Below are 26,020 nucleotides of genomic sequence, written 5' to 3' on the forward strand. Positions count from 1 at the left end.
TTTTTTTTTCCTATTTAAGCTTTTTTTTTATTAAATCATAACTGTATACATTGATATGATCATGGGGCATCATACACTCGCTTCATAAACCATTTGACACATTTTTATCACAGTGGTTAACATAGCCTTTCCGGGGTTATCTCAGTTACTGTGCCAAAACATTTATATTCTACATTTACCAAGTTTCGCAAATACCCCTGTAATATGCACCACAGGTGTGATCCCACCAATCCCCCTCTCTCTACCCACCCACCCCCCTTTCCCACTTCCCCCTATTGTTAAGTTGTAGCTGGGTTATAGCTTTCATGTGAGAGTCCCAAATTAGTTTCATAGTAGGGCTGTGTACATTGGGTATTTTTTCTTCCATTCTTGGGATACTTTACTAAGAAGAATATGTTCCAGCTCCATCCATGTAAACATGAAAGAGGTAAAGTCTCCATCTTTCTTTGAGGTTGCATAGTATTCCATGGTATACATATACCACAATTTATTAATCCATTCGTGGATCGATGGGCACTTGGGCTTTTGACAAGCCAATTAAAAACATTCAGTGGGGAAAAGATTCCCTATTTAACAAATGGTGCTGGGTAAACTGGCTGGCAACCTGCAGAAGACTGAAATTGGACCCACACCTTTCACCATTAACTAAGATAGACTCTCATTGGATTAAAGATTTAAACTTAAAACATGAAACTATAAAAATACTAGAGGAGAATGCAGGGAAAACCCTTGAAGAAATTGGTCTGGGTGAGTATTTCATGAGGAGAACCCCCCGGGCAATTGAAGCAGCTTCAAAAATACACTACTGGGACTTGATCAAACTAAAAAGCTTCTGCACAGCTAAGAACACAGTAAGAGCAAGCAGACAGCCCTCAGAATGGGAGAAGATATTTGCAGGGTATATCTCTGACAAAGGTTTAATAACCAGAATCCACAGAGAACTCAAACGCATCAGCAAGAAAAAAACAAGGGAACCCATCGCAGGCTGGGCAAGGGATTTAAAGAGAAACTTCTCTGAAGAAGACAGGCGCACAGCCTTCAGACATATGAAAAAATGCTCATCATCTTTAATCATCAGAGAAATGCAAATCAAAACTACTTTGAGATATCATCTAACTCCAATGAGACTAGCCTATATCACAAAATCTCAAGACCAGAGATGTTGGCGTGGATGCGGAGAAAAGGGAACACTTCTGCACTGCTGGTGGGAATGCAAATTAATACATTCCTTTTGGAAAGATATATGGAGAACACTCAGAGATCTAAAAATAGATCTGCCATTCAATCCTGTAATTCCTCTGCTGGGCATATACCCAGAAGACCAAAAATCACAACATAACGAAGATATTTGTACCAGAATGTTTATTGCAGCCCAATTCATAATAGCTAAGTCATGGAAAAAGTCTTTTATTTCTGTTTTGACCACAAGAGGGCTCCTCCCATTTGTTTTCTCCACAAGCTAGGGGGCTACCGTATAGCCTGAATGCTGAATCTCTTCCCCATTGTCCTTACCACAACATCTGCTGTTCTTTAAAGCACCTGTAAGCTTGAACTTCCCCCATTCCCTCCCTGTTGCATAGAAGATAGTTCCCTTGAGAAGATACTACGTGCTGTTTTATGACCTGTTTCTTCAACCTCAGCAATATCTCTAAGTGAAGGATAGGGAGTTGTTATTAATAAGGTTCTCTGAGTGACACTCCACTCTAGGAGCTAAGCATTGGTTGGGGTTGAGGGAGTTGAGTCTCTTCAGACGCCATTCTCTTCAGCTTACCTACTGGCATGGAATCACCACTTCATTACTTAAGGACGAATGATCAGGGCACCAATATTCTCAGTATGTCACTCTCAGTGCTACAAGTAGAAATGGGAGGAAAAGGGAGTTCCCACCTCAGAACTTTATTTGTCCTGAACTTAGCTTCAGCAAAAGTTTCCTGGAGGCAGGAAGAGAAATGCTGATATCTTGCTTCTCTAGGAAGAAAGCTCTCCATCTGGGTACTGCAGCGAGAGGGAAGACTATGTTTTTGGCAGCAATCTGAGTGGGGTCTCTACCTCACTAAGCTGGGAAGGGGAAAGAGGAAATAGTCTTGATTCAAATACAGGACTTTTAGGTATTTTTCCAAATTTTTGTAGACATTCTTGAACAGATGTGTTCTTTTCCTGTTCCTCCTTCGGACCATTTCAAGAGGCTTTCAGTGTTGCTTTTTTATAATTTTCACAGTTTCACTAGGATACATGTCAGCAAAATTCCTCATGTTGTCATGTCAAATATTCTCCAATGGCTAAAATTTTTATTCAGAAAGTATGAAATGATACTATTCTGGCATCCATTTTTCTTTCTGAAGTTTTATTTACAAGATTTGATGAAGTTGTCAGGAGAACAATATGCATGTTCTTCAACTATATCAGATAAGCACCATACCCAGTGCCAATGGCAATTTTACAGTCTTAGTCTAGAACAACCAAAACTAGATAAATTATTTCCCAGAAGAGTAGTAGTGTAGGATGAGTTATGCTACAACTACAATTATTGTTTGATAAATGTTTTCCACCACTTCATTGAAATGGTAAGGTGGGGCGGCACCTGTGGCTCAGTGAATAGGGTGCAGGCCCCATATACCGAGGGTGGTGGGTTCAAACCCAGCCCCAGCCAAACTGCAACAAAAAAATAGCTGGGCATTGTGGCGGGCGCCTGTAGTCCCATCTACTAGGGAGGCTGAGGCAAGAGAATCGCTTAAGCCCAAGAGCTAGAGGTTGCTGTGAGCTGTGACGCCACGGCACTCTACCGAGGGCAACAAAGTAGAACTCTGTCTCTAAGAGAAAAAAAGAAAGAAATGGTAAGATTACATATTGAACAGTTCTACTAATGCAGCTACTCAATGATAACTAACTAGTTCATCCTGGCAAGCTGGTCGAAATAGGGCACATCTCAAATTCAGTCATTCTATAGGAGCACAGAGACATCTTTGTGGTAGATTGTATTTGATGATACCTGCCCTACCAGTTTCTCAAGCCAAAGGCATCTTTTTCTATTAAATGTATTATGTAGACTCCCTTTGGGGCTTTCATACGTGTTTAAATATTTGAAAAGTTCATTGTTCCTGGGCGGCTCCTGTGGCTCAGTGACTAGGGCGCCGGCCCCATATACCAGGGGCCCGGGTCAAACTGCAAAATAGCCAGGCATTGTGTTAGGTGCCTGTAGTCCCAGCTAGTCAGGAGACTTAGGCAAGAGGATCACCTAAGCCCAAGAACTGGAGGTTGCTATGAGGTGTGACACCACAGTACTCTACCCAGGGCAATAAAAATGAAACTATGTTTCTAAAGAAAAAGAAAAGTTCAGTATTCCTTTTTAAGGAAAATATTAGCCCTTCTCACTCATACTTCTGTATCCTACCTATTTATTAAATGGAAAGTGGCCAAGGTTTTCTAGCCCAGCTCCTAAGTTTCCCAGTAATACATGAATTGTGTCTCACATGTGATATTGACACTTGATTGCTCTATAATTATAATTACATGCTTTAAATTTATAGTAGAATACAGTAATGATATTCTGTAATCCAGCACCTGCCACAGGCTTAACTGCCTAGTTTCCTTAGCATCCTGGCAGAGTTATATAATCCTCTGGGTTCACCATTTTGTCTTAGCTGCTAGGAAACAACGAAGCAACATTCAATACTCCATGAAAGCAACTGTCTTAGGTCAGGTATCCTGCTCCCTTTTTTTTTTTAGTATTTTCTTTTGGTCATATTGAGATTTTTTTGTAATAATTCACATTTGAGGATAATATAAATGAATATTTCTTTTCTTTTTTTTTTGAAACACTATTTCACTTTGTCACTCTCAGTAGGGTACCTTGGTGTAGCTCACAGCAACCTCAAACTCTTAGGCTCAAGCGATTCTCTTGCCACAGCCTCCCAAGTAACTGGAACTACAGGCGTACACAACAGCTGACTATTTTTAGAGACAGGGTCTCGCTCTGTCTTATGCTGATCTCCAACCTGTGAGCTCAAGCAATCCACCCGCCTCAGCCTCCCACAGTGCTGGGATTATAGGCGTGAGCCACTGTGCCCAGCCAAATATTTCTGTAAATGAGCATTTAACTGAAAAGTCCAAATAAATTGACCATTAACATTGAAAAGGAAACCCAAATTTTTTTTGTTGTTTTTGTTTTATACAGAGAGAGTCTCACTCTGTCATCTAGGTTAGAGTGCAGTAGTTTGACCATGGCTCACTGCAGCCTCCAACTCCCGGACTTAAGCTGTCCTTCTGCCTCAGCCTCCCAAACACCTGCAACTACACACATGTACTAGTAGGCCAGCCTTTGGTTTTGTTTTTTTTTTTTTTTGGTATAGAGGGAGTGTTGCTATGTTGCCAAAGCTGGTCTAAAAATCCTGGGCTCAAGTGATCCTAACCTCCTCAGTCTCCCAAAGTGCTAGAATTACAGAAGTATATATGTGTACTCTCATCACAAAAATATATAATTGACATCACCAGCCAGACGCAGTGGCTCACGCCTGTAATCCCAGCACTTGGAAGGCCAAGGCAGGTGGATTGCCCAAGCTCAGAGGTTTGAGACCAACCTGAGCCAGAGCGAGACCCCCCATCTCTAAAAATAGCCAGGCATTGTGGTGGGCACCTGTAGTCCCAGTTATTGGGGAGGCTGAGGTAAGAGAGGCCAGAAGTTTGAGGTTGCTGTGGGTTACGATGCCCTCGCACTCTACCAAGGGCAACAAAGTGAGACTGTCTCAAAAAAAAAAAAATTAAAAATAAAAGTAAAATGGAAATCACCTTAAGTTGTAGAAAGTTTATGAGGCAAAAAGCTAGTATTTTTTTTCTCACAATCAACAAGCCTGCCAAGCATCTTGATCCTCAATTTTATATTGTAGAATATCAGTATTAAACATCTCTAGACATCCATGCTCTGACACTTGCTGAAGATTTCTGAAGCAGATTTAGATAGGTAAAATTAAATCCCTTATACAATATTTAAAAGTCAAACTTTTCGATCAGTTTTCAGAAAGCATTTTTAGTATATATTTTTTAAAACTACAAAATTCATACATGCTTTCTTGGAAAATACAAAAAAGTGAAAATGACCAAGAATTGGCCACAACCCCTAAATTGACCATTGTTCTGTTACTACCTTATAAGTATTACTTATGTTTTATATACATTTATCTTACAAAGTCTCCTGTAGTTTGGATTTTACCGATTGCATCTCAGTGGTGTTATTTAACATATCTTCCTATAATCTCTGTAATTCAATAGTTGTATATAAAGTTGTATTTTAAAATACAACTATGTAAGTGCAAAAAATTGTTTAAATTAAGAAATATCAGCTCAGCACCCGTAGCACAGTAGTTACAGCACCAGCCACATACACCCCAAGCCTGGCAGGTTTGAACCCAGACTGGGCCAGCTAAACAACAACAACTGCAACAAAAAATACCAGGCATTGTGGCGGGCACTTGTAGTCCCAGCTACTTGGAGGCTGAGGCAAGAGAACGCTTAAGCCCAAGAGTTGGAGGTTGCTGGGTACTGTGATGCAATAGCACTCTACACAGGGTGACTATGACTCAAAAAATAAATAAATAACTGCTTTATAAAGAGAGTTTTTAATGATTAAAGAAGACTGATAATTAATAGGATTTTGGATGTAAATTAAGGTTCCTGATTACTTGAGAATTTGCAGAATAAATAGTACCATTTTATGATTTTTTTTTCTTTTGAGACAGTCTTGCTGTGTCACCCTGGCTACAGTACAGTGGCATCATCACAGCCATAGCTCCAGTATAACCTCAAATTCCTGGGCTCAAGCAGTCCTTCCCGACTCTCCAAGAAGCTGGGTAAGCTGGGTCTATAGGTAGGCACCAGCACACACAGCTAATCTTTTTATTTTTGATAAAGACAAGGTCTCAATATGTTGTCCAGGCTGGTCTTGAACTCCTGGCTGTAAGCAATCCTCCTGCCTTGACATCTCAAAGTGCTAGGAGCCACCATATACCTGGTATGATTTTAAACTATTCTCCTTCTGAGCCAAGAGGGTGGCTTGATCTCAAGAGTTTGAGGTTGCTGGGCCGGGTGCAGTGGCTCACACCTGTAATCTTAGCACTCTGGAGGCCAAGATGGGTGGATCGCCTGAGTTCACGAGTTAGGGACCAGACACCAGTGACCAGCCTGAGCTAGAGTGAAACCTTATCTCTAAAAATAGCCTCGCATTGTGGCAGGCGCCTGTAGTCCAAGCTACTTGGGAGGCTAAGGAAAGAGAATCACTTGAGTCCAAGAGTTTGAAGTTGCTGTGAGCTGTGACACCATGGCCCTCTACCAAGGGCAACAAAATAAGACTGTCTCAAAAAAAAAAAAAAAGAGTAAGTTTGCTGTTAGCTATGATGCCAAAGTACTCTACCCAGGTGGACAGAGTGAGACTGCCAATAAATAAGTAAGCAAGCAAGCAAGCAATTATCCTGAAAGAATGTGTTAAATAGAGAAAACTTTAGAGACATTATGACAAATCCCATGTTAATTTCATCAAAAATGTAGCAATAACTTAATAGTTTTACACCAACAGCCATTTATTTTTGTCAGTATTTTGTGAGAATGTTATTTCTTCTGAGTACATTTTCTAAGCTATAAAATCTTTTATCTGGGTCTCATCATTGTCAAACTGGATACTCTTTTTTTCTAAAATGTAGCCCAGTAAATTATGTTTTATTTTATTAAGTTAATGCACTGTGTCTGGGCACAGTGGCTCAAGACCATCCTGAGCAAAAGCAATACCTGGCAGAGTGCGTTAGCTCACGCCTGTAATCCCAGCACTCTGAGAGGCCAAATTGGGCAGATTGCCTGAGCTCATGAATTTGAGGCAAGCGTGGTGGGCACGTGTAGTCCCAGCTACTCAGGAGAGACAAGAGAATTACTTGAACCCAAGAATCTGAGATTGCTGTGAGCTATGACGTAACAGCACTCTACCAGGGGTAACAAAGCGAGACTCTGTCTCAACAAAAAAAAGGTGAGTGGTGGTGCCTAATGCTCAGTGGGTATTGTGCTGGCCCCATATACCAAGGGTGGCAGATTCAAGCCCGGCCCCAGCCAAGCTGCAACAAAAAATAGCCGGGCATTGTGGTGGGCGCATGTAGTCCCAGCTATTCAGGAAGCTGAGGCAAGAGAATCGCCTAAGCCCCAGGAGTTAGAGGTTGCTATCACTGTGTGATGCCACGGCACTCTACCGAGGGCGATCAAATGAGACTCTGTCTCAAAAAAAAAAAAAAAAAAAAAGGCGAGACCCCACCTCTACCAAAAATAGAAAAATTAGCCAGATATTGTGACCAGAACCTGTAGTCCCAGCTACTTGTGAGGCTGAGGCAGGAGGGGAGTTTGAGGTTGCTGTTAGCTAGCCTGACGCCATGGCACTCTAGCCTAGGCAAAAGAGTAAGACTGTATCTCAAAAAAAGGTGGGAAAATTGGCCAGGCACAGTGGCTCAAGTCTATAATTTTAGCACTCTGGGAGGCCAAGGAGGGTGGATTGCTTGAGCTCAGGAGTTCAAGACCAGGATGAGCAAGAGTGAGATCCCCATCTCTACTAAAATAGAAGAAATTAGCTGGGCCTAGTCACAGGCACCTGGAGTCCCAGCTCATGGGGAAGCTGAGGCATGAGGAATGCTTGAGCCCAGGAGTTTGAGGTTGCTTTTGAGCTTTGATGATGCTGCAGCACTCAACCCCAGTGAGACTCTGTCTCAGAAAAAAAGAAAAAAATTAGGCCAGCGAGGTGGCTTACACCTGTAATGCTAGCACTCCAGGAGGCCAAGGCAAGTGGATAGCTTGAGCTTATTAGTTCAGGACCAGCTTGAGCAAAAAGCAAGACCCAGTCTCTACTAAAAAATTAGGAAAACTGAGGCAAGAGAATCACCTGAGCCCAAGAATTGGAGAGTGCTTTGAGCTATGATGTCACAGCACTCTACCCAGGGTAACAGCTTGAGACGCCATCTCCAAAACAAAAAAAAAATTGTTATTATTTAAACAATACAAAAGACATTTAGAATAAGTTGCAATTTATAAGAGTAATGGAATTAGGAATGGTTTCTTCTCGCTTTTTAAACTGTTATTGCCATAAACATAAAATGATTTTAATTTAATAAAGTAATTAATTATATTTCACAGAAAAAATTGTTAATCTAGATTTGGCTTTTACTGCTAACCAACTTAAAAAATAATTTTCCTGGTTCTTAAAAGTCAGTGTTGTTATAAACATAAAATGACTTTTATGAATAATTATAATTCACAGAGAAGAGCTAAGTTTAAATTACGTTTTACTTTTGCTTCTAACCAATTCGAAAAACAATTCTATTTAAATAAATTTGTAGGACTATTTGTTCAGAGAATCTTTACAGTCATCTCCATCTCATTGTGCTGTTTTATGTTTCTTTTATTTTCCTCACTAGCTCTTCAGTGGGTTACTTGCAACATCCAGGATCAGAACAAGTACAGTTTCCTCGTACTACTTCACCATGCAATTCCCAACATCTTCAAGGCCACCAGTGTGCAGGTATGAATCGATCATTGGAAAAAAGCACCCATAGCTCAGTGAGTAGAGCACCAGCCACATACATCGAGGCTAGTGGGTTCGAGCCCGGACCGGGCCTGCTAAACAAAAATGACAACTGAAACCAAAAAATAGCTGGGCATTGTGGCGCGGGAGGCTGAGGCAAGAGAATCGCTTAAGCCCACGAGTTTAAGGTTGCTGTGAGCTGTTACATCACGGCACTCTACCCAGGGTGACATAGTGAGACTGTCTCCAAAAAAAAAAAAAAAAGGCAAAGAAAAAAAGTAACAGTTTATACATGTGATAGGTAGTTCAGTGAATTTCCTTAGGCATTTTTGCAGTTTCTTCTCAGTGTAAGGTATGCTGAGATATGCCCAGGATATTTAGGGTGCCATACTCAATCAGAGTTATGCGTGTAGTCCCCTTCCTTTTCTGCTGCTACAGCTATCACACTGCTATCTGTATTCTCCTCCCTCATAGATATCCATATCCTCTGACATCTTTTCCTAGGCCCTGCTCTTATTAGGCTTCTAGCTCTTTCTGGCTGATCCATCTTGTTTTTAGAGATATGTAAGAGATATTTATGACCTCAAGGTCTATTTTAATGCCTTTATAAACACACAATACTTGTAGCATGATGCACTAGTTTTAAATCAGATTTGCATATATAATAGTAAAATTTTTTTCAAATTTTCAAAAACTTGAAAATTTCTGAAAAAAATGTAAAATTATTGATGTTATCCTAATATTCAAGAGATACCGTTTGGTGACATATACTGATTTTGTGGGCCCAATTCTGATTTTCAGCTATACCACCACCACCACCTGGTGGAGGAATGGTGATGATGCAGCTCAATGTACCAAATAATGCACAATCTCGTGCTCACTCACCACCTCAGTGGAAACAAAACAAATATTACTGTGATCACCAGAGAGGACAAAAGTGTGTGGAATTTACCAATGTAGATAACATTGTCCAGGTAAGATGTTTTGTTTGTTATATTTTTGAAGCTTAGCATTCTTGACACATAATAAGATCGACCTATAAGGCTTGACACTGAATTTGAAATCCTTTCAAGCAGATTAATAAAGACATGGGCACAGAAAAAAATAAAAACTAGTGGAAATCAAGGAGAGGGGAGGGGAGGGTGGTAAGGGGTAAAACAGGTACAATGAACACTTTTCAGGTGATGGACACGTAGCCCTGATTAAAGCATTATAAAAGTTATCCATGCAACAAAAGTATTTGTACCCCTCAATAGTTCTAAGTTGTTAGGTTTGGCGGGGGGCGGTGGGGGCAGTTTTGAGACAGAGTCTCACTCTGTTGCCCATGCTACAGTGCTATAGCATCAGCCTAGCTTACAGCAGCCTCAAACTCCTGGGTTCATGCACCCAGCACAACACCTGGCTAAGTTTTCTATTTTTAATAGAGACAAGGTCTTGCTCTTGCTCAGGCTGGTCTCAAACTCCTATGCTCAAGGGATCCTCTGGCCTCAGCCTCCCAGAGTGCTAGAATTATAGGCATGAGCCACCACACCCAGCCAACCCCTTTATAATCTTAAAGTTAATGGGCAGCACCTATGGCTCAGTGGGCAAGGTGCTGGCCCCATATACCAAGGGTAGTGGGTTCAAATCCAGCCCCGGTCAAGCTGCAAACAAAGAATAGCTGGGCGTTGTAGCAGGCGCCTGTAGTCCCAGCTATTTGGGAGGCTGAGACAAAAGAATCGCCTAAGCCCAGTAGTTGGAGGTATGATGCCTCATCACTCTACCAAGAGCTATAAAGTGAGACTTTGTCTCTGAAAAATAATCATTTTAAAGTTTAAAAAAAATTGTTTTTAGGGGTCAGGCACAGTGGCTGACTCCTGTAATCCTAGCACTCTGGGAGGCCGAGGCAGGTGAATTACCTGAGCTCACAGGTTCGAGAGAAGCCTGAGCAAGACTGAGACCCGCCTCTAAAAATAGTTGGGTGTTGTGGCAGGCACCTGTAGTCCCAGTTACTCAGGAGACTGAGGCAGAAGGATCACTTGAACCCAAGAGTTTGAGGTTGCTATGAGCTATGACACCATGGCACTCTGCCAAGGGCACAAATTAAAACTCTCTCAAAAAAATTGTTTTTAATTTTGAATATTCTCTATATATCCAGATAAGTTATTTCACTATTTAAATTCTATTTGCCAACTCCTGCATATTCAAAATATTTTTTAACTTCAGAAGATAAAAATCAAAAAATAAAGTAGACCTAAAATGTGGTAAAGAAAAATGATCAAGCATTTATCCTGCCTTTTCCATATGAACTGTACTTCAGTGTAACCAGATAGCTGATAAAGGAACACTCCCATAGACAATCCGGTTAACAAATGCAGAAGCAATAGTAGAATTAGAAGTCCAATGCACTATCTATTGCACCAAGGAGCCACCTCAATAGTAGAATTAGAAAATCACCCTTTGGGAACCCTATTGAAATAATGGATCAAGGGCTGGGCATGGTGCTCACGCGTGTAATCCCAGCACTTGGGAGGCCGAGGCAGGTGGATTACCTGAGCTCATGGGATCAAGACCAGCCGGAGCCACAGTGAGACCCCCACCTCTAAAAGTAGCCAGGCATGCGCAGTGCCAGTAGCTCAGTAGGTAGGGCACCGGCCCAAATACTAGGTAGGTTTGAACCTGGCCCCGGTCAAACTGCAACAAAAAAATAGCCAGGCATTGTGGCAGGTGCCTGTAGTCCTGGCTACTCAGGAGGCTAAGGCAAGAGAGTTGGAGGTTGCTGTGAGCTGTGATGCCACAGCACTCTACCAAGAGCGACAAAATGAGACTCTGTCTCTTAAAAAGAAAAGAAAGAATGGATTAAGGAAAAATCACCAGGAAATGCTAAACATATTAGGTAAAAAAAATTGTGGGGCTGCTCGGCACCTGTAGCTCAGAGGCTAGGGCACCAGCCACATACACCAAGGCTGGCATGTTCAAATCCAGCCCAAGCCAACTAAAACCACAATGACAACTTCAACAGAAACCAGCCAGGCATTGTGGTGGGCACATGTGGTGCTAACTACTGGGAGGCTGAGGCAAGAGAATCGCCTAAGCCCAAGAGTTTGAGGTTGCTGTGAGTTGTGACACCACGCTACTCTACCGAGGGTGACATAATGAGACCCTATCCCAAAAAAAAAAAAAATTGCGTGGTGGCATTTTGAAATGGATGGATTAGACAGACATTCCTAAATTCACTGTAACATCACTGAAAGTGGGCCAGTCAATATTATTTGCCTCTTTATGTGGTCCAGAAGAAAGTACACAGAATTACGTGTGATATACTTTCATCAGAAAAGTTGAATCTGAATATCATCAATTTTCTAAGTCTAGCTACTCATTTACAGTAAATATAGGAAGAAAACAAATTATACGATACCAGTGGGAAATTTTACTGCACAAATAGGCAGTATTTCTTTAACAAATGGTATTTTGAAACAAGAGCTAGGTCTGTTTTAGGTTAAAAGAGACTCAAGAGATATAATAACCAAGTGCAATATATGGATTTTGTTCAAATACTGAACAGTAAAAAGATTTTCAGCAAAAAGGATATTTAAATGTTAATCTTGTTAGTATGATAATAGTGTTATAGTTACTAGTTATGTTTAAAATAGATAACTAGAAATATTTATATACTGAAATGTTTACAAGTAGATGCTATAGCATATGAGATTTGCTCTATATACTTTAGGAAAAATAAAGTTGCAGTAATCACAGTTAAAACTGGATAAAGGGTTCATGAAAATTCATTATACTTTTCTATCTATACTTTTATATACTTCAAATTTTACAAAATTGAATTATTTTTAAAAGATACACTTGAGGGGCTCAGCGGCTGAGGCACCAGCCACATATACCTGAGCTGGCAGGTTCGAATCCAGCCTGGGCCCACCAAATGACAAGGATGGCTACAACCAAAAAATAAAAATAGCCAGGCATTGTGGCCGGCGCCTGTAGTCCCAGCTACTTGGGAGGTGGAGGCAGGAGAATCGCTTGAGCCCAGGATTTGGAGGTTGCTGTGAGCTGTGATGCCACAGCCCTCTACCCAGGGTGACAGCTTGAGGCTCTGTCTCAAAAAAAAGAAAGATACACTTAAGGGCTGGGTGCAGTGGCTCATGCCTGTAATACTAGCATTCTGGGAGGCTGAAGCAGGTGGATTGCTTGAGCTTGGTAGTTTGAGACCAGCCTGAGCAAGAGCAAGAACCTGTCTCTAAAAATAGCTAGGCATTGTGGTGGGCAATGTAATCCAGCTACTTGGGAGGCTGAGACAAAGAGAATCACTTGTGCCCAAGAGTTTGAGGTTGCTGGCCGGACGCAGTGGCTCACACCTACAATCCTAGCACTCTGGGAGGCCAAGGTGGGTTGATTGCTTGAGCTCAGGAGTTTGAGACCAGGCTAAGCAAAAAGCGAGACCCCTTCTCTACTAAAAATAGAAAAACTGAGGCAAGAGGATTACTTGAGCCCGAGTTGGAGGTTGCTGTGAGCTAGGATGCTACAGCGCTCTAAAGCTTAAGACTCCATCTCAAAAAAAAACCAAAGACTTGGTACCTGTAGCTCAGCGGCTAGGGCACCAGTTGCATACACCGGAGTTGGTGGGTTTGAACCCGGCCCAGGCCTGCTAAAACAACAATGACAACTGCAGCAACAACAAAAAACATAGCTGGGCATTGTGGTGGGTGCCTGTAGTCCCAGCTACTTGGGAGGCTGAGAATCGCTTAAGCCCAAGAGTTGGAGGTTGCTATAAGCTGTGACACCACAGCATTCTACCCAGGGTGACATAGTGAGTCTCAAAAAAAATTAAAAAAAAAAAAAAAAAAGAGTTTGAGGTTGCTGTAAAGCTATGATACCACATCATTCCACCTATAGCAACAAAGACTGTGTCTCAAACAACAAAAAAAAGATAAACTTGACAAAAATATTTCCAATATACAGACAAAATCATAATAGAATAAAAAGGACAAAGGCAGCTGGGCGAGGTGGCTCACACCTGTAATCCTAGCACTCTGGGAGGCCAAAGCAGGTGGATTGCTTGAGCTCACAAGTTCAAGACCAGCCTGAGCAAAAGTGAGACCCCCGTCTCCACTAAAAATAGAAAAACAGAAAAACTGAGGCAAGGGGATCGCTTGAGCCCAAGAGTTGGAGGTGGTTGTGAGCTAAAAAGTTTTTTTTAAATAAGGGCAAAGGCCATTTATAGATCAGCTCACAAATTGTAAATGGCCGAGGGCCACTAAGCAGGTGAAAATATAAAACTACTTTTTATCTATATAATTGGAAAAATTCAAGTGCACCAATAATTTGCAGCGTTGGCAAAGATCTAGTTATAATCTCCCTATTTCTGTTTTGGTGATAGTATAAATCAGTATAAGTATTTTTAGAGTGCAGTTAGGTGACATTTTGAGGTGCAAAGCCTTGATCCACAAATCCACTTCTGGAACTTTGTCCAGTAAAAATTGGGGAACTGAGCCAGGTACAATGCCTTGTGCCTAAAATTCCAGCACTTTGGGAGGCCACGGTGAGAGGATTACTTACAGTTAGGAGACCAGCCTGAGCAACATAGCAAGACCTTATGTCTATAAAACAATTTTTTTTTTTTTTAATTAGCCTGGCATGGTGGTGGCATGTGCCTACTCAGGAGGCTGAGGCATCGGGATCCCTTGAGCCCAGGAGATCACAGCTGCAGTTAGCTATAATCATACCACTGCACTCCAGCCCGGGTAGCAAAAAAAGTATTGCAAAACAAGCATGACAAATATGTGTGCAGGCTGGGCACAGTGGCTCTTACCTGTAATCCTAACATTCTGGGAGGCTGAGGTAGATAGATTGTTTGAGCTCAGAAGATGAAGACCAGCCTGAGCAAGAGCAAAACCCCATCTCCATTTAAAAAATAGAAAATCTAGTCAGGCATCATGGTGGATGCCTGTAGTCCCAGCTGCTCCAGAGGCTGAGACAAGAGGATTGCTTAAGCTCAAGAGTTTAGTTTTCTGTCAGCTATGATGCCACAGCACTCAGCCCCAGGACAACAGAGTGAGACTCTGTCTCAAAAAATAATAAAATATTGTGGAACAAACAAAAAATACATGTATAGGTCAGGCATAGTGGCTCACACCTGTAATCCTCTGGAAGGCTGAGGCAGGGGTTTCTTTGAGCTCATGAGTTCCAGACCAGCCTAAGCAAGAGCAAGATGCCATCTCTACTAAAAGTAGAAAAACTAGCCACGCATGGTGGCGGGCACCTTTAGTCCCAGCCCACCTCCAGCATATGGTGCCAGCGCCCCACTCCTTTGAGCCACAGGTGCCACCCTGTGTACAGCATTTTTTTAATATTGTATGTGTTACATTTGTGTAACATTGAAAAAATATAAACAAAGCCAGGCACAGTGGCTGTAATCCTAGCGCTCTGGGAGGCCAAGGTGGGTAGATTGTCTGAGCTCATGAGTTCAAGACCAGCCTGAGCCAGAGTGAGACCTCATCTCTAAAAGAAGCCAGGCCTCATGGCGGGCGCCTATAATCCCAGCTACTTGCGAGGCTGAGGTGAGTTTGAGGTTTCTGTGAGCTGTGACACCATGGCACTCTACTGAAGGCAATAAAATGAGACTCTGTCTCAAAAAGTAAATAAATAAAACAAAACAAACAGAAAGAATGTAAACAGTCTTACATGTATCTGTAGGTAACTGATTAAATAAGTTACTTTGTCATTTACAATATAGCCAGAAATATATAACACTGAAAAAAAAAATGGTAATTCCTAAACACCATTCTCCACTAAAAGGAACTGGGGCTGCTTAAAGAAATGAATATTACCAGGATTTTGCAGAAACATAAGATGAACCAGACCATTTTGCTAAGAAAGTTAAGGAAAGGCTAGAAGAATTATGGGCATCCTTTATCCTGTCAAAGGACATAGGGTCAGACTTGGACATAAAAGAATGATGAAAATGAATGACCACCCATAGATTAAAATTAGAATCCATGAGTAATATAAATGGAGGAGAGTGTGAAACTCTTTCTTACAGTAGAATCTGAAGTAATACATTTAGAAGGAATCGTGAAATTAGAAAATCACCACCAAGAAAGCACTTAGTAAGTATCATCACTAGATGCTAAAAACTAGTGGGTGAAATTTTAATAAGAAGCAGGAAATTTTTGGGCAGCGCCTGTGGCTCAGTGAGTGGGGCGCCGGCCCCATATGCCTGAGGGTGGCGGGTTCAAACCCAGCCCCAGCCAAACTGCAACAAAAAAATAGCCGGGCGTTGTGGCTGGCGCCTATAGTCCCAGCTGCTCAGGAGGCTGAGGCAAGAGAATCGCGTAAGCCCAAAAGTTAGAGGTTGCTGTGAGCTGTGTGACGCCACAGCACTCTAGCCAAGGGCGGTACAGTGAGACTCTGTCTCTACAAAAAAAAAAAAAAAAAAGAAGCAGGAAATTTTTGTAAATAACTCTCCCACAAAATACTTGAAATTACAGAGGAAAAAATAGTAACTTGCATTGGAGCAATCTAGCAGGCACCACTTTAACAAAGTTAGCAAAGTAAACATCACCAATAGTAGGAGAGTAGATAGACATCAGGTTCCTTCTGATGTGATGTATTGAGAGGACACAGCATTACCTCTCTGGTGTTCCCTCTAAAATGCAAAGCATCAACTGTTAGATGAGGAGACAACAGACAAACTCAAATTGAGGGACATTCTAAAACATAGCTTGATCTTCAGAAACAGATCTTCAGAAATGCCAAAGTAATGAGGTAGAGGGCAGACTGAGGTTCTTTTCCAGATTAAAGTGTCTTGACAACTAACATGCAGTTTTTTGTTTTTTGTTTTTTTTTGAGATGGGGTCTCCCTATGTCACTCTGGGTAGAGTGCTGTGGCTTCACAGCTCACAGCAATCTCAAACTCTTGGGCTCAAGCAATTCTCTTGCCTCAGCCTCCCAAGTAGCTGGGACTACAGTAGATGGGCCACAACGCCCATCTATTTTTATTGTTGTTGTTGTTGCAGTTGTTATTGTTGTTTAACAGGCCCAGGCCAGGTTCAAACCCCCCAGCCCTGGTGTATGTGGCCGGCACCCTAACTCCTGAGCTATAGGCTGTGAGCCTAACAAGCAGTTCTTGATTCTAGTCTGGATTCTTGAGTTGAAGGGGAAAACTTTTCTTCTCTTTTACTATAATGGACAGTAGTATAACACTTGGAAAATAGTATTATAGTTAGATAATATTATTTTGTTGATTTCCTGGTTTTGTTTATTTTACTGTAGATATGCAAGAAAATGTCCTTGTTTTTAGAATAGACATTAATTATTTTGGAGTAAATAAGTGCCATGTGCAACTCACCTTCAAATAGTTAAGAAAAAACAATTGTATATATTATGAAGAGAGAGAGAACAAATATAGTAAAATGTTAACATCATTTGGGAAATATGGAAATTTTATCTTTATAACTATTCACCAAGGATGAAATTATTTTAAAATAAAATGTTAAACATTTAATATGAAAAAAAGAATGACATAGATGTATATATTCTCTAACACTAAAGTCATCAACAATATCATTGCCAACAATGGCTCAGTGCCCGTAGTTCAGTGGTTAGGTCACCGGCCATATACACTGAGGCAGGTGGGTTCGAACCTGGCCCAGGCCTGCTAAACAACTGCAACAAAAATAATAGCCAGGCGTTATGGCAGTTAATACCAGCTACTTGGGAGCCCGAGGCAAGAGGTTCGCTTAAGCCCAAGAGTTTGAGGTTGCTGTGAGCTGTCGACTCCGTAGCACTCTACTGAGGCAACATAGTAAGACTCTGTCTCAAAAAAAAAAAAAAATCATTGCCAACACACAAAAGCAAGTTTCAAATATAGGGTGTATGTTCTGTTCTCATTTTTATAAAAACTGGATTGAGGGCGGTGCCTGTGGCTCAATCGGTAGGGCGCCGGCCCCATATACCGAGGGTGGCGGGTTCAAACCCAGCCCCGGCCAAATTGCAACCAAAAAATAGCCGGGTGTTGTGGCGGGCACCTGTAGTCCCAGCTACTCGGGAGGCTGAGGCAAAAGAATCGCTTAGGCCCAGGAGTTGGAGGTTGCTGTGAGCTGGGTGAGGCCCCGGCACTCTACCGAGGGCCATAAAGTGAAACTCTGTCTCTGCAAAAAAAAAAAAAAAAAAACTGGATTGAGATAAGAGTCTCACATTGTTGCCCTCCATAGAGTGCCACAGCATCATAGCTGACAGCAACCTCTAACTCTTGGGCTTAAGTGATTCTTGCCTCAGCCTCCCTAGTAGCTGGGACTACAGGCACCCGCCACAGTGCCCGGCTGTTTTTTTGTTGTAGTTGTCATTGTTGTTTGACAGGCCTGGGCTGGCGTTCGAACCCGCCAACCTCCGTGTATGTGGCCGGCGCCCTAACTCCTGAGCTACAGGCGCCAAGCCAGTGTTTATCTTTGGGAGTAGGAGATTATATATTTCTGTTATATAATGTTTGGACTTTTTTCTAGCAAGTACATGTTTGTAATTTGAAAGAATAACAATTTTTGTCCAATAAGAAATTTGCCAAAAGCTTGCCCAAAATTCTGACCTATTTTCTTGATGTAATTGCAGCATAACCCTCAACTCAGTAGCCCCATTATCTCACCAGCTCAGTCACCGGCACCAGTTCAACTGTCTACCCTGAAAACTGGACGTCCGTCTGGACCACAACTTTCCATCATGCCCCAATTTTCTAGGTCTTTTGTCCCTGGGCAAGGTAAGTGTACATCAAACTAGTCACAGATCTAGAGATTTTAAAACATTTGTTTCCAATCACTTGATAATTTATCTTGATAATACTACCTTTCAGTTTTCCACAGAGCTGCATTTTCCCCTCTACTCAGGCATATCTATCTTTTGTCATATACTTCATTAACCTTAATGTTTCATCACTAATTAATGATTACTTAATTATTCAGTAATTGCTTATACTCAGTAATTACATGGTAGTTGTTTGTTAAGACAGAGTTTCTATCTGTTGCCCTGGGTAGAGTGCCGTGGCATCATCATAAGTTTACAGCAACTTTAAACTCCTGGGCTCAAGTGATTCTCTTGCATCAGCTTCCCAAGTAGCTGGTACTGCAGGCACCCTCCACAATATCTGGCTAGTTTTTCTATTATTATTATTTGTTGTTATTGTTGTTGTCTGTTTTAGTAGAGACTGGGTCTCGCTCTTGCTCAGGCCGATCTGCAAACTCAAGCAATCTACCCACTTTTGCCTCCCAGAGTGCTGATTACAGGCTTGAGCCATTGTGCCTGGCCTGATAGATTTATTTTATTTTATTTTGTTTGTTTGTTTGTTTGTTTTTGAGATAGAGTCTCACTCTGTTGCCCAGGCTGGGATGCCATGGTGTCATCCTAGCTCACAGAAACCTGAAGCTCCTGGACTCAAGGGATCCTCCTAACTTAGCCTCTTAAGTAGCTGAGGCTATAGGTGCCCACCATAACGTTCTAGTAGAAATGGGTCTCTCTCTTGCTTAGGCTGATCTAGAACTCCTGAGCTTAAGAGACTCTTCCATGATGTGCAGTTCTAAGACATCACTTACTCAGGAGAAGGAAATATTTATTTTTATGAATGTAAATCAGGAAGTGCTGGAGGGCTTCTGTTTGTGACTATTTTAAAAAATAACTGCTCCTGGCTGTGGCTGTGAACGCCTGTGGCTCAGTGAATATAAGGGTCAATAGACCCTTATACCGAGGGTGGCATGTTCAAACCCGGCCCCAGCCAAACTGCAACCAAAAACTAGCCGGACATTGTAGCAGGCGCCTATAGTCCCAGCTACTCTGGAGGCTGAGGCAAAAGAATAGCCTAAGCCCAAGAGCTGGAGGTTGCTGTAAGCTGTGATGCCACAGCACTCTACTGAGGGTGACAAAGTGAGACTCTGTGTCTCAAAATAAATAAATAAATAACTGCTCCTTCTGTAATTACAGCAACTTTGAAAATTGTATTTTACTGGATATCTGCCAGCATCATGATCCTGATTTTTTATTGTACCCTGTATTTATATTGTACTGTATTGTAAATATAGTGCTCTATATTTATTCTGTATGTTAATTCCTATTTTAGAGTAATATATATCAAATGTAGAATTTATTCAAAAATTTATTCAAACCAGGTGCGGTGGCTCACGCCTATAATCCTAGTACTTAGGAGGCTGAGGCAAGTGGATTGCCTGAGCTCACAGTTTCTAGCCCATCCTGAGCCAGAGCAAGACCTCGTCTCTAAAAAATAGCCACGCATTGTGGCAGGTACCTGTAGTCCCAGCAACTCGGGGGGTTGGGGGATGGGGGGAGGCTATGGCAATAGAATCACTTGAGCCCAGGAGTTTGAGGTTACTGTTAGCTATATGCCACGGCACTCTACCAAGGGTGATAAAGTGGGACTCTGTCTCAAAAAAAAAAAAATTTATTCAAAGCCAAATGCTAGTACTCCTGGACTGTCCTTCAGTAATTTAAGTAAAAACTTCCCAACAATCTTAGGAAAAATTATGCCATAGTGTAGAGGGAAATAATTTTAGACAGGGTGATTTTTTTTCAATTCGTAAAAATATACTAATAGAGTGCAGCTGAATCAAGGCAATATGCTGTAATTATATTAAAGTTATTGGCTGACAGAGAATATAAAGCTTCTCAGAAAAAGCTCAGATCTCACTTCCCACGGTCAAATACTTGGAGTTTGAACTGTCTCTTGGAATTTGCAACCTCTGTTCAGATTGGAGAGAGGCTATAAACTGAATAGCAGTCCATGCCACCCACAAACAATTGTGAGGATTCTTGGGTATAGCAGGGTTTTACTATATTTAGATTCCTGTCATAAGGCAAATAGCAAAATTCCTCTATTAAAGGCTTAAAAGGGGAAGAAAAAGATCTACTTAACTTGGACAAGGAATGCCACAGGTCTTCTTGACTATTAAAAATTAATGACTGCCCTTGCTTTGGATGCCTGTCATAAGCCTTTTGATTTGTTCATTCAAGAAAAGCAAAGAACTGGACTTAGGGAATTAACACAAATATGGGGAGATCAAAATCATGCTGTACCTTATTTCTTTAAGCCATTTGGATATGGTAACAAAAGAATGGCCCATTTGTCTAAGAGTGGCGGCTGCTACTTATTTTATATCATTGGAAGCTTGGGCGGCGCCTGTGGCTCAGTCGGTAAGGCGCCGGCCCCATATACCGAGGATGGCGGGTTCAAACCCGGCCCCGGCTGAACTGCAACCAAAAAATAGCTGGGTGTTGTGGCGGGCGCCTGTAGTCCCAGCTACTCGGGAGGCTGAGGCAAGAGAATCGCTTAAGCCCAGGAGTTGGAGGTTGCTGTGAGCTGTGTGATGCCGTGGCACTCTACCGAGGGCCATAAAGTGAGACTCTGTCTCTCCAAAAATAAAAATAATAATATTAACCCAAGCTAGACATGACCCACATGTTCATCAACAAGACACTGAATAAACAAATTTGGTATGTCTTTACCGTAGAATACTACTCAACAGTAAAAGTGAGCAAAGTAAACTGCTGACACACAACCACGTGGATGAATCTCAACCGTCATTATATTAAGCAAAAAACATGCCAGACATGATTCTAATTCAATGAAGTCCGACTACAGACAAACTGATCTGTGAAGTTAGAAATCAGATAAGTGGCTCGGCGCCCATAGTACAATGGTTACGGCACTGTCCACATGCACCAAGGCTGGCAAGTTCAAACCTGGCCCAAGCCAGCTAAGCAACAATGACAACTGCAACAAAAAAACAGCCAGGCGTTGTGGCAGGCGCCTGTAGTCCTACCTACTTGAGAGGCTGAGGCAAGAGAATCGCTTAAGCCAAGAGTTTGAAGTTGCTGTGAGCTATGATGCCACAGCACTCTACCAAGGGCAACAAAGTGAGACTGTCTCAAAAAAGAAAAAAAAAGCAGATAAGTGGGCCAGGCTAGTGGCTCACGCCTATAATCTTAGTTCTCTGGGAGGCTGAAGCAGGTGGACTGGTTGAGCTCAGGAGTTCAAGACCAGCCTGAGCAAAAGTGAGAGCCCATCTCTAAAAAACAAAAAATAGCTGGGCACCTGTAATCCCAGCTACTTGGGAGCTAAGATAAGAGGATCACTTGAATCCACAGGTTTGAGGTTACTGAGAGCTATGGCGCCATACCACTCTGCTGAGAGTGACAAAGTGAAACTCTATCTCAAAAAAAAAAACAGAAAAGAAATCAGATAAGTGGTGGGGATGGATTGTAGAACTAACTGGAAAGGGGCTGGAGGGAAGTCCTCCAAAGACGGAAATATTGTTTCTATTTTGAGAATCACGATTACATGGGCTTTTACAATTATTAGAATTCATTAAAGTCAACACAGTGTATATTTCATTGTATGGTAACTATATCTCTGGGGTTTTTTTGCAGTTTTTTTCTGGGGCCAAGTTTGAAACCGCCACCTCCAGTATATGGGGCCAGCACCCTACTCCTTGACCCACAGGCACCACCCTGTATCTCAGTTTTTTTAAAGAGTTATAAAATACATATACACAACTATGAGCACATACGTATATAGAACACACCAAAATTTTAGAAATGATGGAATTACCACTACAGTTTGTACTTTCTCCTTTGTAATTCCCTATTTTCAGATTTTCTACAAAGCCAATAACTTTAATAATCTAGAAAAATAAATATAAAATATATTTATAGAAAATAAATCGAGATAGCCAGCCACTGTGGTGGGCGCCTGTAGTCCCAGCTACTCAGGAGGCTGAGGCAAGAGAATCACCTTAGCCCAGGAGTTGGAGGTTGCTGTGAGCTATGACAGCATAGCACTCTACAAAGTGCGATAAACTGAGACTCTCTAAAAGCAAAAAAGAAAGAAAGAAAAGAAATTGAGGCTAGTTGCCCATAGCACCGTGGTTACAGTGCCAGCCACATACACCGAGGATGGTGGGTTCAAACCCAGCCTGGGCCAGCTAAACAACAATGACAACTGCAACAAAAAAATAGCCGGGTGTTGTGGTGGGCACCTGTATTCCCAGCTACTTGGGAGGCTGAGGCGAGAGAATCACTTAAGCCCAAGACTTTGAAGTTGCTGTGAGCTGTGATACTACAGCACTCTACCAAAGGGTGACATGGTGAAACTATCTCAAAAAAAAAAGAAAAGAAAAGAAATTGAAACAGTATGTGGAAAACCTAGCCTGGCCTATAAGGAGGGGTCTTTGTTTACTGCTAATTACAATCTCATCTCCATATTTGAAAAAAATAATATTACATATGATTAAGGGGTTTCCAGGCTTTTTAAACAGCTTTCTCTGTATTGTTAATCTACCTTTTTGAGCCTTATTTTCTTTAAATTTCATTATTTTAACACTTACCTCTTGACTGCTTTACAACTATTTTTATGCATCTTTACACTCCATTGCATCTGTGATCTTAGTGCTAAGTGCCCACGTCTTATCTGCCCTTCAACTTAGGAAGTTGCAAGAATGTCGTGGATAACTCCTCCTAGGGAGCTGCCCCAGCATCTTCACAGTGATCATCAGAAAGGAGCCCCATGATGAGAATGTAACACAAAAGGACACCTTATTCTCTGTGACAAAATTTTTGCAGTCAGCATTTATTAACTCCCTACTGTGTGACAACTTTCGGCTCTACTTAGTGAAAGAACATAATAGCACGATCTTTATTCTACTACCCTACACTAGTTGGTTTAGGAAGAGCGATAGTTACTCATGAATGACACTTACGTGTTGTCAAAGTGAACTTCCTAAGCAAGTTCATATTATAAATATAGATTGTCCTTTAAAGAGAGATTAAGAGCAGACTTAGGACCTAGAACGTACACATATACCCACTATTTAAGACTATAAAAATATATGAGTATATATAAATGCATGCATGTCTTTATAGTAAATAATAGTGAAGTGGTGGAGATACAGAGCTTAATGTTTAGCCAGAGTTTTGTCCTTCCTCTGAAAGTTGTTTTGTTTTTTGTTTTTTTTTTTGTTTTGCTTTTTTTAAAGAGATGGGGTCTTGGCCAGGTGCGGTGGCTAACATCTGTAATCCTAGCACTCTGGGAGGCTGAGGCAGGTGGATTGCTTGAGTTCACGAATTCTAGACCAGCCTGAGCAAAAAAGCAAGACCCTGTTTCTAGTAAAAATTTAGAAAAACTGAAGCAAGAGGATCACTTGAGCCCGAGTTAAAGGTTGCTGTGAGCTATGACACTATGGCACTCTACCCAGAGCAACACAACAGCCTGGGACTATGTCTCAAAAAATAAATAAATAAATAAATAAATAAATAAAAGACAGGATCTCACTCTTGCTCGGGCTATTCTCAAACCCTTTGAGCTCAGCAGTCCACCCAGCTCAGCCTCCCAGATTGGTAGGATTACAGGTGTAAGCCACCATGCTCAGCCCCTCTGAAAGTTTTTAATCATAGAAAGATGTGGATTTTAGCATCTGAAGAGAGAATGAGTGTTAACAGTTATTTTGGTGAGTTTCATATACAATATTAGGATTTAGTATCATAGTTTCCTTAGATTGTTTCTCTTCCATATCTTCAATTTTTTTGCATTTAATTTTTGTCTACTTTTTTAAATTTATTTACTTTTTTTCAGGTTAATATGAAAGTATATACAATTAGGTTATATTGTTTGCATTGGTAAGGTAAAGTCCAAGTTGTAGCTGAATCCTTCACACAGAAGTGTTCCATATACTCATACATTGTACCCATCACGTAATTTACTGAACCCTCTCCCCACTTTCTTGAATTAAATTGTGTTTTTCTCTCACATGGGCCTATAGTTATTAATCTACTAGTTTCAGCCTACTATTGAGTACATGGGATGCTTGATTTTCCATTCTTTTTTTTCTTAGAGACAGAGTCTTACTCTGTCGCCCTAGGTAGAGTGCTGTGGCATCACAGCTCACAGCAACCTCCAGCTCTTGGGCTTAAGCCATTCTCTTGCCTCAGCCTCCCAAGTAACTGGGACTACAGGAGCCCACCATAACACCCAGCCATTTTTTTGGTTGCAGTTGCCACTGCTGTTTTAGCTGGCCAGAGCTGGGTTCGAACCCACCACCCTTGGTATATGGGGCCAGTGCCCTACCCATTGAGCCTCAGGTACTGCCCCTTATCAGGTTCTTAACATGTGAATATCTTCTCTTCTGAAGGTTGTCTATTTGCTTTGTTGATTGTGTCCTTAGCTGTGCTGAAGCTTTTTGATTTTACCAAGTCCCATTTATTTTTTGTTGTTGCCACAATTATCAATGGGGTGTTCATAAATACTTTTTGTTTTTAGAGACAGAATCTTAGTTTGTCGCCCCACTGACCCCATATACATTTGTGCCATTGAGGCACAGCTCACAGCAACCTCAAAGTCTTGGGCTTAAGCAATTCTCTTGCCTCAGCCACCCAAGCAGCTGGGCCCACAATGCCCAGCTATTTTTTTTGTTGTTGCAGTTTGGCCAGGGCCTGGTTCAAACTCTCCACCCTCCACTGAGCACAGGCGCTGCCCAAGGTCTTTGCATATTCTTTCCCAACACTAATATCGTTGAGTTTTTCCAACACTTTCTTCTAGAGTTTTTCTTCTTTCATGTCTTAGGTTTAAATCTTTTATCCAGGGTGAGTTAATTTTTATAAGTGGTAATTTTTATAAGTGCTGGTCTAGTTTCAGTTTTTTACTTGTGGCTAACCAGTTCTCCCAGCACCATTTATTAAATAGGGATTCTTTTCCCCAGTGTATGCTTTTGTTTAGTTTATAAAGAAAACATAATGCAGCACATAAACAGAAGCAAAAACAAAGACTATGTGATCCTATTAATAGATGCAGAAAAAGCATTTGACAAAATTCAGCATCCTTTTCTGATAAGAACACAAAAAAAAATAGGTATAGATGGGACATCTCTGAAGCTGATAGAAGTCATCTATGACAAACCCACAGCCAATATCATACTGAATGGAGAAAAACTGAAAGCATTTCCACTTAGAACTGCAACCAAAGGTGTCTACTATCACCATTACTTTTCAACATGGTGCTGGAAGTCCTAGCAAATGCAGTTAGGCAAGAAAAGAATATCAAGGGTATCCAAATGAGAACAGAAAAGGTGGCTCAGCACCTGTAGCTCACCAGCTAGGGCACCAGCCACATACACCGGAGCTGGTGGGTTGGGTTCAAATCCAGCCTGGGCCTGCCAAATGACAACTACAACCAAAAAATAGCTGGGCTCTGTGGCAGGCGCCTATAGTCCCAGCTACTTGGGAGGCCAAGGCAAGAGAATCTTTTAAGCCCAAGAGTTCGAGGTTGCTGTGAGCCGTGACGCCACAGCACTCTACCCAGGGCTATAGCCTGAGGCTCTATCTCAGAAAAAAAAAGTAATGTCTCTGGATATAAAATCAGTGTTCACAAATCAGTACCCTTCATATATAACAACAACAATCAAGCTGAGATTCAAATCAAAGTTACAATACAATTCACAGTAG

General features: G+C 41.5%; 1 protein-coding gene across 16 annotated transcripts in view; it reads left to right on the forward strand.

Annotated features, from left to right (window-relative positions):
* Positions 1-26,020, forward strand: part of R3HDM1 (R3H domain containing 1) — a 227,505-nt gene that overhangs the window by 196,367 nt on the left and 5,118 nt on the right. For all 16 annotated transcript variants that reach the window (XM_053596406.1, XM_053596403.1, XM_053596404.1 and 13 more), the window contains 3 exons: positions 8,436-8,539; positions 9,344-9,516; positions 18,137-18,281. In XM_053596406.1, the coding sequence (XP_053452381.1) occupies positions 8,436-8,539; positions 9,344-9,516; positions 18,137-18,281 (422 nt within the window). The remainder of the gene's footprint in view (positions 1-8,435; positions 8,540-9,343; positions 9,517-18,136; positions 18,282-26,020) is intronic.

This window comes from Nycticebus coucang, chromosome 7 (assembly GCF_027406575.1).
Source record: "Nycticebus coucang isolate mNycCou1 chromosome 7, mNycCou1.pri, whole genome shotgun sequence".
Lineage (NCBI taxonomy): Eukaryota > Metazoa > Chordata > Mammalia > Primates > Lorisidae > Nycticebus > Nycticebus coucang.